The following is a 14993-nucleotide window of genomic DNA, read 5'->3' on the forward strand; positions in this document are numbered from 1 at the left end:
CACCCCGGGTCTTTACCAAAGTAATGGCCGAAATGATGATTCTTCTTCAAAGAAAAGGCGTCTTAATTATCCCTTACTTGGACGATCTCCTGATAAGGGCAAGGTCCAGAGAACAGTTGGAAGTCGGAGTAGCACTATCTCAAGTAGTTCTACGACAGCACGGGTGGATTCTAAATATCCAAAATCGCAGCCGTTTCCGACGACACGTCTGCTGTTCCTAGGGATGGTTCTGGACACAGTCCAGAAAAAGGTGTTTCTCCCGGAGGAGAAAGCCAGGGAGTTATCCGAGCTAGTCAGGAACCTCCTAAAACCAGGAAAAGTGTCAGTGCATCATTGCACAAGAGTCCTGGGAAAAATGGTGGCTTATTACGAAGCGATTCTATTCGGCAGATTCCACGCAAGAACTTTTCAGTGGGATCTGCTGGACAAATGGTCCGGATCGCATTTTCAGATGCATCAGCGGATAACCCTATCTCCAAGGACAAGGGTGTCTCTCCTGTGGTGGTTACAGAGTGCTCATCTTCTAGAGGGCCGCAGATTCGGCATTCAGGATTGGATGCTGGTGACCACGGAGGCCAGCCTGAGAGGCTGGGGAGCAGTCACACAGGGAAAAAAATTTCCAGGGAGTGTGATCAAGTCTGGAGATTTTTCTCCACATAAATATACTGGAGCTAAGGGCAATTTACAATGCTCTAAGCTTAGCAAGACCTCTGCTTCAAGGTCAGCCGGTATTGATCCAGTGGGACAACATCACGGCAGTCGCCCACGTAAACAGACAGGGCGGCACAAGAAGCAGGAGGGCAATGGCAGAAACTGCAAGGATTTTTCGCTAGGCGGAAAATCATGTGATAGCACTGTCAGCAGTGTTCATTCCGGGAGTGGACAACTGGGAAGCAGACTTCCTCAGCAGGCACAACCTTAACCCGGGAGAGTGGGGACTTCATCGGGAAGTCTTCCACATGATTGTGAACCGTTGGAAAAGACCAAAGGTGGACATGCTGGCGTCCCGCCTGAACAAAAAACTGGACAAGTATTGCGCCAGGTCAAAAGACCCTCAGGCAATAGCTGTGGACGTTCTGGTAACACCGTGGGTGTACCAGTCGGTGTATGTCTTCCCTCCTCTGCTTCTCATACCCAAGGTATTGAGAATTATAAGACGTAGAGGAGTAAGAACTATACTCGTGGCTCCGGATTGGCCAAGAAGGACTTGGTACCCGGAACTTCAAGAGATGCTCACAGAGGACTCATGGCCTCTGCCGCTAAGAAGGGACTTGCTTCAGCAAGTACCATGTCTGTTCCAAGACTTACCGCGGCTGCGTTTGACGGCATGGCGGTTGAATGCCGGATCCTAAGGGAAAAAGGCATTCCGGAAGAGATCATTCCTACCCTGGTCAAAGCCAGGAAGGAGGTGACCGCACAACATTATCACCACATGTGGCGAAAATATGTTGCGTGGTGTGAGGCCAGGAAGGCCCCATGAAGAAATTTCAACTCGGTCGTTTCCTGCATTTCCTGCAAACAGGAGTGTCTATGGGCCTCAAATTGGGGTCCATTAAGGTTCAAATTTCGGCCCTGTCGATTTTCTTCCAGAAAGAATTGGCTTCAGTTCCTGAAGTCCAGAAGTTTGTCAAGGGAGTACTGCATATACAACCCCCTTTTGTGCCTCCAGTGGCACTGTGGGATCTCAACGTAGTTCTGGGATTCCTAAAATCACATTGGTTTAAACCGCTCAAATCTGTGGATTTGAAATATCTCACATGGAAAGTGACCATGATGTTGGCCCTGGCCTCGGCCAGGCGAGTGTCAGAATTGGCGGCTTTGTCTCACAAAAGCCCATATCTGATTGTCCATTCGGACAGGGCAGAGCTGCGGACTCATCCCCAGTTTCTCCCTAAGGTGGTGTCAGTGTTTCACCCGAACCAGCTTATTGTGGTACCTGCGGCTACTAGGGACTTGGAGGACTCCAAGTTGCTAGATGTTGTCAGGGCCCTGAAAATATAGTTTCCAGGACGGCTGGAGTCAGGAAAACTGACTTGCTGTTATCCTGTATGCACCCAACAAACTGGGTGCTCTTGCTTCTAAGCAGACGATTGCTAGTTGGATGTGTAGTACAATTCAGCTTGCACATTCTGTGGCAGGCCTGCCACAGCCAAAATATGTAAATGCCCATTCCACAAGGAAGGTGGGCTCATCTTGGGCGGCTGCCCGAGGGGTCTCGGCTTTACAACTTTGCCGAGCTGATACTTGGTCAGGGGCACACCCTGACTGAGGAGGACCTGGAGTTCTCTCATTCGGTGCTGCAGAGTCATCCGCACTCTCCCGCCCGTTTGGGAGCTTTGGTATAATCCCCATGGTCCTGACGGAGTCCCCAGCATCCACTTAGGACGTCAGAGAAAATAAGAATTTACTTACCGATAATTCTATTTCTCGTAGTCCGTAGTGGATGCTGGGCGCCCATCCCAAGTGCGGATTGTCTGCAATACTTGTACATAGTTATTGTTACAAAAATCGGGTTATTATTGTTGTGAGCCATCTTTTCAGATGCTCCGCTGTTATCATGCTGTTAACTGGGTTCAGATCACAGGTTGTACAGTGTGATTGGTGTGGCTGGTATGAGTCTTACCCGGGATTCAAAATCCTTCCTTATTGTGTACGCTCGTCCGGGCACAGTATCCTAACTGAGGCTTGGAGGAGGGTCATAGGGGGAGGAGCCAGTGCACACCACCTGATCCTAAAGCTTTTACTTTTGTGCCCTGTCTCCTGCGGAGCCGCTAATCCCCATGGTCCTGACGGAGTCCCCAGCATCCACTACGGACTACGAGAAATAGAATTATCGGTAAGTAAATTCTTATTTAAATCAATATTCAATAAAGAGATTGGCCTATAGCTGGAGCAGGAGCTGAGGTCCTTGCCTTCCTTCGGGATAACAGTAATGTGCACTTTCAGAGTCTGTTTGGAGAAGTGGGATGTGTCAGATATGGAATTAAATGCCCGTGTGAGAAGGGGAGCTCATTTTTCTTTAAATGCTTTGTAATATGCCGTAGAAAAGCCATCGGGCCCTGGACTTTTGCCTAAAGGAGAAGAATGAATGACTTTAACTACTTCCTCAGTGAGAAAGGGTTCATCGAGAAAATCAACATCTTCCTGAGAAAGAGTATGAGAGTTAAAGGATTGTAAATAGGAGGCGATCGACGTTTGATGGGTCAAATCGTCAGTCACCCTCCTTCTTCCCGATAGATTATACAACTTGGTATAGTAGGAATTGAAAGCTTCAGCTATTTTCCGTGTTTCATAGTGTGTGTGACCCTGGGTGTCTTTTATGGTGGGAATAAAAGTGATCGCCCGTCGTTCCCGAAGTGTTTTGGCTAACAGTCTACCAGGCTTGTTTCCCCACTGGTAATGGCGACTTCTACACTTGCTATAAGATTTCATTTGGTCTGAAAGGAGTCTGGAAGTTTTCTTTCGGTCATTGTTACAGATAGAATCGTCAATGGCTGAGTCTAATTCAAATGGTTCTTTTAATGTATGAATTGCAAGTTCTTTGGTGCAGTATGTCTGTCCTGCTCCATGGCACTTGACTAGGCTCTCTATTAATTATTTTATGTGCTATAGTGGAATGTTGAAATGAATGATGATAAAATACACCTGGTTGTCAGAAGGACATATCTGCTACAGGGCTAGGGCCATGGGTTTGAATCAAACCACTGCACTGTCTGTGTGGTGTTTGGATGTTGTTCTGTTGATTGCACAGTGAACAGGTTTCCTCACACATTCCATAAACATTCTTGAGGTATAATTGGCTCTTGATGAAATGGATCATAGTGTATGTGTGGTGGTATATTTCTTAGCCTTTTATTTATGTAGCACCCCTTATTACCAAGCATCTTAAAGAGTATTTAATCATTCACATCAGTTTCTGCCCTGGTAGAGATACAATCTGTATTCTCTACCGCACAAAAAAAACCATGCAAGAGTTTAATCAGAAGCCAGTTAACCTACCAGTATGAACTGGGGGAGTAAACCCATCTGGAAAGAAAATGCATATTCCCCACAGATGGTGCTATGTTTGTAATCCGACCAATGACCACAGTGCTGTTGGAAGACCTAATTTAAACTGTGTAAAGGGGGAATTCAATTGTTTTGGGTGCCAGATGAAGCTATTCAATTGTTTCAGGCACCAGAATAGAATAGTGACTAAACCCATCTAAAGTCCTTGTTAGGGTGCGCAAACCATGGACTTTTCACACATTTCTTCTCACTACCTCTGCAGGCTGTGGGAAGAAATGTGTTGTCGTCCTCCTCCCCTGGAGCATCAACTGAATTGCTTCATCCACTAGGGACAGCCATGGGGGAAAACAATCGTCCCCTTAGTTTCAGATGGGCAAGGACTGATATGGACCATTTGCTATAGTCTGCGTAATCTGGTGCCACTGCACAAATAAGCAATAATAAATTATACATTTTATCCTTCTCTCTGTAGGGGTGTGCACATGATGGTAGCAACCCCTGGCCGACTCATGGACCTCCTACAGAAGAAGATGGTGAGTCTGGACATCTGCAGGTACTTGGCTCTGGATGAGGCTGATCGTATGATTGACATGGGATTTGAAGAGGACATTAGGACAATATTTTCATACTTCAAGGTAACCACTGCTCCAGTTAATGTATCATTTCCACTTCTTCTGGTGCTGACAGATGTCAAAATATACTGCTGCTCTTCTGGGAATGATTATTATTTAATTTACTATAATGTTTGGTAGGCATTACATTTCTCTTACAAAATCTGTGGTCTTAAGTACTTCTTGGAACAAAGCAAAATATTTGAAATGGTGAAAATATGACTTGAATTAACAACCAGACTTAAAACTTGGACATATAAGTTACCATTTAACCGGTTTCTATTGGAAGCATCATTACTTATTATACTGTCCTATTTGCAGTGGCAGATTATGAGGGGGGAGGTGGGGTTGGGGGGGGGGGGTGTTATTCAGTTGTTTGAAAAGTCAGTTGGGTGTCTGTTTTTTCCTATCTAATAGACAGGAAAAAACATACACCCAACCGACTTTTCGAACAATTGAAAATCCCCCATAGAATTTAAAGTGGCTGTGGAAAATTTTCAGAAAGTTGCCCCATGGTTGCTAGTTGCTAGAATTAAATCAACAGGACCTGTGTCTACATGCAGCCACATGTGGGAATAACCAATACGGAAGAAGTGGAGCTTTCCATTTGGTCAGTGTCAGGCCCTTCTCCAGCCACTGCCACTCGAACATACGCTGACCCATACTGTGTACTGCGCTCCACAGGTTCACCATGCATGTGGTTCCTTCCTCCAGCAGAGCAGCATGAAGAGAGCCTTACCTCCTGACTTTGCCTATAGTTACAGCAGATTCCTGAGTGTGCAAGACAGACCTTCCAGAATGCAGACAGTTGGTAGACAGTCTCTACCCTACCTTACATTGTTCACTAAAGTCTTCTGCTCAGTTGCTACTTTGGCTGGATCCTGGAATGTTGGGGCCCTGGAAAAGAGGCAAATAATTTTCACCTTCTGGAAAATCAAGCAGCTCATAAATCCTTTACGAGCTCTGCCATCGGGAACATTAAATCAAGAACATTCACATTTAACATACAGGCCTATTTCTATGACCCTCAACATTATATTCGCGCTCGCATTACCTCAATAATTACCACTGACATTACATTATGACCAACCCCATTATGCCAATAAAGATTCACGTGCACTACAACAATCGCCCCCATCACACACACATTACATCAATCCCCCCCCCCCCCTCATTATAGTAATACTTCCGAGCAGGTATCCAGACTATAGCTCTACGCTAAAATGGTCTACAGTCAATAGGTCCACCACTAATGGTAGGCGTGTATTAGGTCAACAGGGTCAAAAGGTCGACATGACAGTGGTCGACACACACATGGTAGACACACACTTTTTCTCTTTTTTCCCCCCATACTTTATCCATGTGGACTACGATTGGGAGAAGTAACTTTGCCCGAATCGTGACGAATGACGTGAGCAATGTGAGCGGACTCTGTACACTAATGGGGCTTGTTTGTGGAAGAAAACTGATAAAACACTCCAGAAAACATTCTAAAAAAGTGTCCACTTTTCTCTAACGTCCTAGTGGATGCTGGGGACTCCGAAAGGACCATGGGGAATAGCGGCTCCGCAGGAGACTGGGCACAAAGTAAAAGCTTTAGGACTAGCTGGTGTGCACTGGCTCCTCCCCCTATGACCCTCCTCCAAGCCCCAGTTAGATTTTGTGCCCGAACGAGAAGGGTGCAATCTAGGTGGCTCTCCTGAGCTGCTTAGAGTAAAAGTTTAAATAGGTTTTTTATTTTCAGTGAGACCTGCTGGCAACAGGCTCACTGCATCGAGGGACTTAGGGGAGAGAAACGAACTCACCTGCGTGCAGAGTGGATTGGGTTTCTTAGGCTACTGGACATTAGCTCCAGAGGGACGATCACAGGCCCAGCCATGGATGGGTCCCGGAGCCGCGCCGCCGGCCCCCTTACAGATGCTGAAGCAAGAAGAGGTCCATAAATCGGCGGCAGAAGACTTTCCTGTCTTCATAAGGTAGCGCACAGCACTGCAGCTGTGCGCCATTGCTCTCAGCACACTTCACACTCCGGTCACTGAGGGTGCAGGACACTGGGGGGGGGCGTCCTGGGAAGCAATGAATTTACCTTAGTTGGCGAAAAATACATCACATATAGCTCCTGGGCTATATGGATGTATTTAACCCCTGCCAGTTTTCCAGTAAAAAGCGGGAGAAGAGCCCGCCGTGAAGGGGGCGGGGCCTATCTCCTCAGCACACAGCGCCATTTTTCCCACACAGCTCCGCTGGTAGGAAGGCTCCCAGAATCTCCCCTGCATCCTGCAACTACAGAAACAGGGTAAAAAAGAGAGGGGGGCACTTATTTGGCAAAATAACAGATATAAGCAGCTATAAGGGATAGACACTTATTGTAAGGTTGTCCCTATACATATATAGCGCTCTGGTGTGTGCTGGCAAACTCTCCCTCTGTCTCCCCAAAGGGCTAAGTGGGTCCTGTCCTCTATCAGAGCATTCCCTGTGTGTGTGCTGGGTGTCGGTACGTGTGTGTCGACATGTATGAGGAGGAAAATGATGTGGAGGCGGAGCAGAGTGTCTGTAACAGTGATGTCACCCCCTAGGGGGTCGACACCTGAGTGGATGTACTGTTGAAAATTACGTGACAGTGTCAGCTCTATATAAAAAACAGTGGTTGACATGAGACAGCCGGCTACTCAGCTTGTGCCTGTCCAGACGTCTCATAGGCCGTCAGGCAGATGGCAGATACAGACGCCGACACGGATACTGACTCCTGTGTCGACGGTGAAGAGACAACCGTGATTTCCAGTAGGGCCACACGTTACATGATTGAGACAATGGAAAATGTTTTATACATTTCTGATAATACGAGTACCACCAAAAAAGGGGTATTATGTTCGGTGAGGGAAAAACTACCTGTAGTTTTCCTGAATCTGAGAAATAAAATGTGTGATGATGCGTGGGTTTCCCCCCGATAACAATTAATAATTTCTTAAAAAGTATTGGCTGCATACCCTTTCCCGCCAGAGGTTAGGATGCATTGGGAAACACCCCCTAGGGGGGATAAGGCGCTCACACGCTTGTAAGAACAAGGGCTCTACCCTCTCATGAGATGGCCGCCCTTAAGGATCCTGCTGATAGAAAGCAGGAGGGTATCCAAAAAAAGGTATTTACACACATACTGGTGTTATACTGCGACCAGCTATCGCCTCAGCCTGGAGGTGCAGTGCTGGGTTGGCATGGTCGGATTCCCTGACTGGAAATATTGATATCCTAGATAAGGATAGTATATTATTGCCTATAGAGCATTTAAAAGATGCATTTCTATATATGCATGATGCACAGCGGAATAATTGCCGACTGGCATCAAGTATAAGTGCGTTGTCCAATTCTACCAGTAAAATGGTCAGGTGATGCGGATTCCAAACGTCATTTGGAAGTATTGCCTTTGAAAGGGGACATTTGGGGTCGGTCTTTTAGACCTGGTGGCCACGGCAACAGCTGGGAAATCCACGTTTGTACCCCAGGTCGCCTCTCAAAATAAGACGCCGTATTATCAGGCGCAGTCCTTTGTTGGCAAGCGGACAAAAGGTTCCTCTTTTCTGCTCGTGACAGAGGGAGAGGAAAAAGGCTGCAGAGATCAGCCAGTTCCCAGGAACAGAAACCCTTTCCAGCCTCTGCCAAGCCCTCAGTATGACGCTAGGGCTTTACAAGCTCAGGCACGGTGGGGGCCCGTTCTCAATGAATTTCAGTGCGCAGTGGGCTCACTCGCAAGTAGACCCCTGGATCCTTCAGGTAATATCTCAGGGGTACATATTGGAATTCGAGACGTCTCCCCCTCGCCGTTTCCAAAAGTCGACTTTACCGACGTCTCCCTCGGACAGGGAGGCAGTTTTGGAAGCCATTCAACGGGGTATTATTCCACACTATTGTGGTACCGAAGCCAGACGGCTCGGTGAGACCGATTCTAAAATCTTTGAACACTTACATACAGAGGTTCAAATTCAAGATTGAGTCACTCAGAGCAGTGATTGCGAACCTGGAAGAAGGGGACTACATGATGTCTCGGGACATCAAGGATGCTTACCTTCATGTCAAAATTTACCCTTCTCACCAAGGGTACCTCAGGTTTATGGTACAGAACTGTCACTATCAGTTCAGACGCTGCCGTAGGGAGGGTCCACGGCACCCCGGGTCTTTACCAAGGTAATGGCCGAAATGATGATGTTCCTTCGAAGGAAGGGAATTTTAGTTATCCCTTACTTGGACGATTCCCTGATAAGGGTAAGATCCAGGGAACAGTTGGAGGTCGGTGTAGCACTATCTCAGATAGTGTTGCGGCAGCACGATTGGATTCTCAATATTCCAAAATCGCAGCTGGTTCCGTCGACGTGTCTTCTGTTCCTAGGGATGATCCTGGACACAGTCCAGAAAAAGGTGTTTCTCCCGGAGGAGAAAGCCAGGGAGTTATCCGAGCTAGTCAGGAACCTCCTCAAACCGAGCCAAGTCTCAGTGCATCAATGCACAAGGGTTCTGGGTAAAATGGGGGCTTCCTACGAAGCAATCCCATTTGGCAGATTCCACGCAAGAACTTTCCAGTGGGACCTGCTGGACAAATGGTCCGGGTCGCATCTTCAGATGCATCAGCGGATAACCCTGTCACCAAGGACAAGGGTGTCCCTCCTGTGGTGGTTGCAGAGTGCTCATCTTCTAGAGGGCCGCAGATTCGGCATTCAGGACTGGGTCCTGGTAACCACGGATGCCAGCCTGCGAGGCTGGGGAGCAGTCACACAGGGAAGGAATATCCAGGACTTATGGTCAAGCCTGGAGACATCACTTCACATAAATATCCTGAAGCTAAGGGACATTTACAATGCTCTAAGCTTAGCAAGACCTTTGCTTCAAGGACAGCCGGTGTTGATCCAGTCGGACAACATCACGGCAGTCACCCACGTAAACAGACAGGGTGGCACAAGAAGCAGAAGGGCAATGACAGAAGCTGCAAGGATTCTTCGCTGGGCGGAAAATCATGGGATAGCACTGTCAGCAGTATTCATTCCGGGAGTGGACAACTGGGAAGCAGACTTCCTCAGCACGACCTCCACCCGGGGAGAGTGGGGACTTCACCCAGAAGTCTTCCACAGGATTATAAACCGTTGGGAAAAACTCGACAGGTATTGCGCCAGGTCCAGGGACCCTCAGGCAATAGCTGTAGACGCTCTGGTAACACCGTGGGTGTACCAGTCAGGGTATGTGTTTCCTCCTCTGCCTCTCATACCCAAGGTACTGAGATTGATAAGATGGTGAGGAGTAAGCACTATATTCGTGGCTCCGGATTGGCCAAGAAGGACTTGGTAACCGGAACTTCAAGAGATGCTCACGGAGGATCCGTGGCCTCTACCTCTAAGAAGGGACCTGCTCCAGCAAGGACCCTGTCTGTTCCAAGACTTACCGCGGCTGCGTTTGACGGCATGGCGGTTGAACGCCGGATCCTGAAGGAAAAAGGGCATTCCGGATGAAGTCATCCCTATCCTGATCAAAGCCAGGAAGGATGTAACCGCAAAAACATTATTACCGCAATTGGCGAAAATATGTTGCGTGATGCGAGGCCAGTAAGGCCCGACGGTGGAAATTCAACTGGGTCGATTCCTACATTTCCTGCAAACAGGAGTGTCTATGGGCCTGAAATTGGGGTCCATTAAGGTTCAAATTTCGGCCCTGTCAATTTTCTTCCAAAAAGAACTAGCTTCAGTCCCTGAAGTTCAGACGTTTGTAAAAGGGGTACTGCATATACAGCCTCCTTTTGTGCCTCCAGTGGCACTTGGGATCTCAATGTAGTTTTTTTTTGGGATTTTAAAAGTCACATTGGTTTGAACCACTTAAATCTGTGGAGTTAAAATATCTCACATGGAAAGTGGTCATGCTGTTGGCCCTGGCCTGGGCCAGGCGCGTGTCAGAATTGGCGGCTTTATCCTGTAAAAGCCCTTATCTGATTTTCCATTCGGACAGGGCGGAATTGAGGACTCGTCCTCAATTTCTCCCTAAGGTGTTTTCAGCATTTCACTTAAACCAACCTATTGTGGTGCCTGCGGCTACTAGGGACTTGGAGGATTCCAAGTTGCTGGACGTAGTCAGGGCCCTGAAAATATATGTTTCCAGGACGGCTGGAGTCAGAAAATCTGACTCGCTGTTTATCCTGTATGCACCCAACAAGCTGGGTGCTCCTGCTTCTAAGCAGACGATTGCTCGTTGGATTTGCAGTACAATTCAGCTTGCACATTCTGTGGCAGGCCTGCCACAGCCAAAATGTGTAAAAGCCCATTCCACATGGAAAGTGGGCTCATCTTGGGCGGCTGCCCGAGGGGTCTCGGCTTTACAACTTTGCCGAGCAGCTACTTGGTCAGGGGCAAACACGTTTGCTAAATTCTACAAATCTGATACCCTGGCTGAGGAGGACCTGGAGTTCTCTCATTCGGTGCTGCAGAGTCATCCGCACTCTCCCGCCCGTTTGGGAGCTTTGGTATAATCCCCATGGTCCTTTGGGAGTCCCCAGCATCCACTAGGACGTTAGAGAAAATAAGAATTTACTTACCGATAATTCTATTTCTCATAGTCCGTAGTGGATGCTGGGCGCCCATCCCAAGTGCGGATTGTCTGCATTACTTGTACATAGTTATTGTTACAAAAATCGGGTTATTGTTGTTGTGAGCCATCTTTTCAGAGGCTCCTTCTGTTATCATGCTGTTAACTGGGTTCAGATCACAAGTTGTACGGTGTGATTGGTGTGGCTGGTAATGAGTCTTACCCGGGATTCAAAATCCTTCCTTATTGTGTACGCTCGTCCGGGCACAGTATCCTAACTGAGGCTTGGAGGAGGGTCATAGGGGGAGGAGCCAGTGCACACCAGCTAGTCCTAAAGCTTTTACTTTGTGCCCAGTCTCCTGCGGAGCCGCTATTCCCCATGGTCCTTTCGGAGTCCCCAGCATCCACTACGGACTATGAGAAATAGAATTATCGGTAAGTAAATTCTTATTTTTATTTGTGTCGACCTATTGACCATGTTGATCATTCCTACTGTCTACCTATTCTATGTCGACTTTTTGACCCGTTAGTGGTAGACCTATTGACTATAGACCTTTTTAGTGTAGATCTAATACTTTACACCTACCACCACCAAAACAACATCTACACATTTAAAAATAAATAAATAAGGGATTGGGGATAGAATCTCTGCAGCCGGGATCCTGGAGGTCAGAATACCGACACCGGGATCCCAACCGACAGAATGCCGGCAACGGGGAAAGTGCTCGCACAGGTTCTGTTCCCACTGTATGGGTGGTGTGGACACCCACGAGTGGGAATAGTCCTGGCGTTGGTATTCTGACCGCCAGGATCCATATCGGTGGGATATTAACTACATCCCGTAATAAGGTGTTTCATCCCTGCTAAGTGGCTAGCCACCAAGAAGGTGATCAGACTGGCTACAGTGTTTTCTTGTGGCCGATTACTGCACACACCATTCCACCTCTGACTTTGCAAACCTTTTCCTGCACCATCATCCCTCACCCATAGCCGTCCTCATTTTGGTGCTCCTACCCTCTATATTGTAAATAGGAACAGTGCGCACATTCGACGAACAGCCCAAAAAGGGGTATGTTCTTGATGGTGAGGGGCATGGCCACACAATAATACCCCCAATTTAAATTAGGCCACACAGTAGTGCAATTTTATTCACATTATACCATGCGATAGTGTCCCTTATTCACGTTACATCACACAGTAGAAACACTTTACCATATATATATATATATATATATATATATATATATATAAAGCAAATGGAAACGGCCCGGCACTCCACTCTAAAAACCACAACTGCTGAGGTGCCTTCCCTGTGGGGGATGCACGCAATCCCAGATAGACTATGTAGATGTTGTTGGGCGGCACTCATACAGACTCCACGGCATGAGAAAAAAGTGAAAATTTTCACTTTTTTCTCATGCCGTGGAGTCTGTATGAGTGCCGCCCAACAACATCTACATTATATATATATATATATATATATATATATATATATAGATAGATATATATAGATATATATATATATAGATATATAGATATATATATATAGATATATATAGATATATATATAGATATATGTTAGTTTCTCGTCATCCTTAGTGCCCCTTATTCACATTACATCACACTGAATTGATCCTTATTCACATTACATCACACCATATTGCTCTTTGTTCACATTAAACCACACAGTAGTTCCCTTTCTATACGTTGCTCAACACAATAGAGCACCTTATACACATAATGCCACACATTAGTAATGCATGTATACACATAATACCACACAGTGATGTCCCTTACACATATGACACACATTATTAATGTCCTTATAAACATAATGCGCCTTACACATTATGCCAACCTTTATTAATGCCTTTATACACATAATGTTACTTACACATATGCCACAAATTATTAATGCATTGTTATACATGACACACGCAATGCCCATTACACATATGCCGAACACCATTGCACAACCAACCCACTCAGCACTGACCTGGCTGCTAATACTGTGACCTCTGCCTCTACTTGGATACATGTGTCCTCATACATCTTGCCTCAATACGCCATGCAGCAGGAGATGCCTTTTTTGCCGAAAAGTCGAGCGCCTTTTTGCCAAAAATACATTGTATTTGCATTGCTATATGGCTAACAAGCAGCTTCTGATTAAAATTATATGTAACATGTCCATGGGCCGATTCAGACCTGATCGCTAGGCTGCTTTTTCTCACAGCCTGCGATCAGATCTGAACTGCGTATGCACCGCAATGCACAGGCGCGATGGACCGCATCAACGGGGATCGCCGGTCAGCGACGTGATGGTGCGAAATTTCTGAACGCATGGGCGATCACAAGGAGATTGGCAGGAAGAGGACATTTGTGGGTGGCAACTCACCATTTTTTGGGAGTGTTTGGAAAAACACAGGCGTGTCCAGGCATTTGCAGGGAGGGTTCCTGACGTCAATTCCGGTCCCGGACAGGCTGATGTGATCGCAGCGGCTGAGTAAGTCCTGTGTTGCGCAGAGACTGCACAAAATCAGTTTGTGCAGCTCTGCTACACATGCGATCCCACACTTGCACAGCTAAAATACTCTCCCCTTGTAGGCGGTGTCTTATCTGATGGCAGCAGTGCAAAAATCGCTGCCTACCGATCAGGTCTGAATTACCACCCATATTCTGTGTGTGCAACTGTGGCTGTATACAAAATGCTACATTATAGTGATTTCCATTGTAACGTAGCATTTCGTATGCAGATAGTCACACACAGAATATAGGCATGCCACATATCATTTTAATCAGCAGAAACTGCTTGTGCCCCTAGGCATTTGCCTATTTTGCCTATGCCTAGGACCATCTCTGGTTACCGCCATATATTTGTACTTCATTTATTATTCTACATTTAATTATTTTTCTCTGTCGTCCTAGTGGATGCTGGGACTCCGTCAGGACCATGGGGAATAGCGGCTCCGCAGGAGACAGGGCACAAAATTTAAAAGTTTGACCACTAGGTGGTGTGTACTGGCTCCTCCCCCTATGACCCTCCTCCAAGCCTCAGTTAGGTTTTTGTGCCCGTCCGAGCAGGGTGCAATCTAGGTGGCTCTCCTAAAGAGCTGCTTAGAAAAAGTTTGTTAGGTTTTTTATGTTCAGTGAGTCCTGCTGGCAACAGGCTCACTGCAACGAGGGACTTAGGGGAGAAGAAGTGAACTCACCTGCGTGCAGGAAGGATTTGCTTCTTAGGCTACTGGACACTAGCTCCAGAGGGACGATCACAGGTACAGCCTGGATGGGTCACCGGAGCCGCGCCGCCGACCCCCTTGCAGATGCCGAATAGAGAAGAGGTCCAGAAACCGGCGGCAGAAGACGTCTCAGTCTTCATGAGGTAGCGCACAGCACTGCAGCTGTGCGCCATTGCTCTCCGCACACTTCACACCAGCGGTCACTGAGGGTGCAGGGCGCTGGGGGGGGCGCCCTGGGCAGCAATGTAATATACCTATTCTGGCTAAAATATATCACATATAGCCCCTGGGGCTATATGGATGTATTTAACCCCTGCCAGGTTCCAAAAAAAAACCGGGAGAAGAAGCCCGCCGAAAAGGGGGCGGGGCCTATTCTCCTCCGCACACAGCGCCATTTTCCTGCCCAGCTCCGCTGCGAGGAAGGCTCCCAGGACTCTCCCCTGCACTGCACTACAGAAACAGGGTAAAAACAGAGAGGGGGGGCACTTATTGGCGATATTTATAATATTTGAGCTGCTATAAAGGGAACACACTTATTAAGGTTGTCCCTATATATATATTTATAGCGCTTGGGTGTGTGCTG

At 47.1% G+C, this 14993-nt stretch overlaps 1 protein-coding gene across 1 annotated transcript in view; it reads left to right on the top strand.

Moving 5' to 3' along the window:
- The window catches only part of DDX41 (DEAD-box helicase 41), a 153224-nt gene that overhangs the window by 54092 nt on the left and 84139 nt on the right, over positions 1-14993 (top strand). The window contains exon 10 of the mRNA XM_063927969.1: positions 4481-4643. Coding sequence (XP_063784039.1) covers positions 4481-4643 — 163 coding nt within the window. The remainder of the gene's footprint in view (positions 1-4480; positions 4644-14993) is intronic.

Source organism: Pseudophryne corroboree, chromosome 6 (assembly GCF_028390025.1).
Source record: "Pseudophryne corroboree isolate aPseCor3 chromosome 6, aPseCor3.hap2, whole genome shotgun sequence".
In the NCBI taxonomy this organism is placed as follows: domain Eukaryota; kingdom Metazoa; phylum Chordata; class Amphibia; order Anura; family Myobatrachidae; genus Pseudophryne; species Pseudophryne corroboree.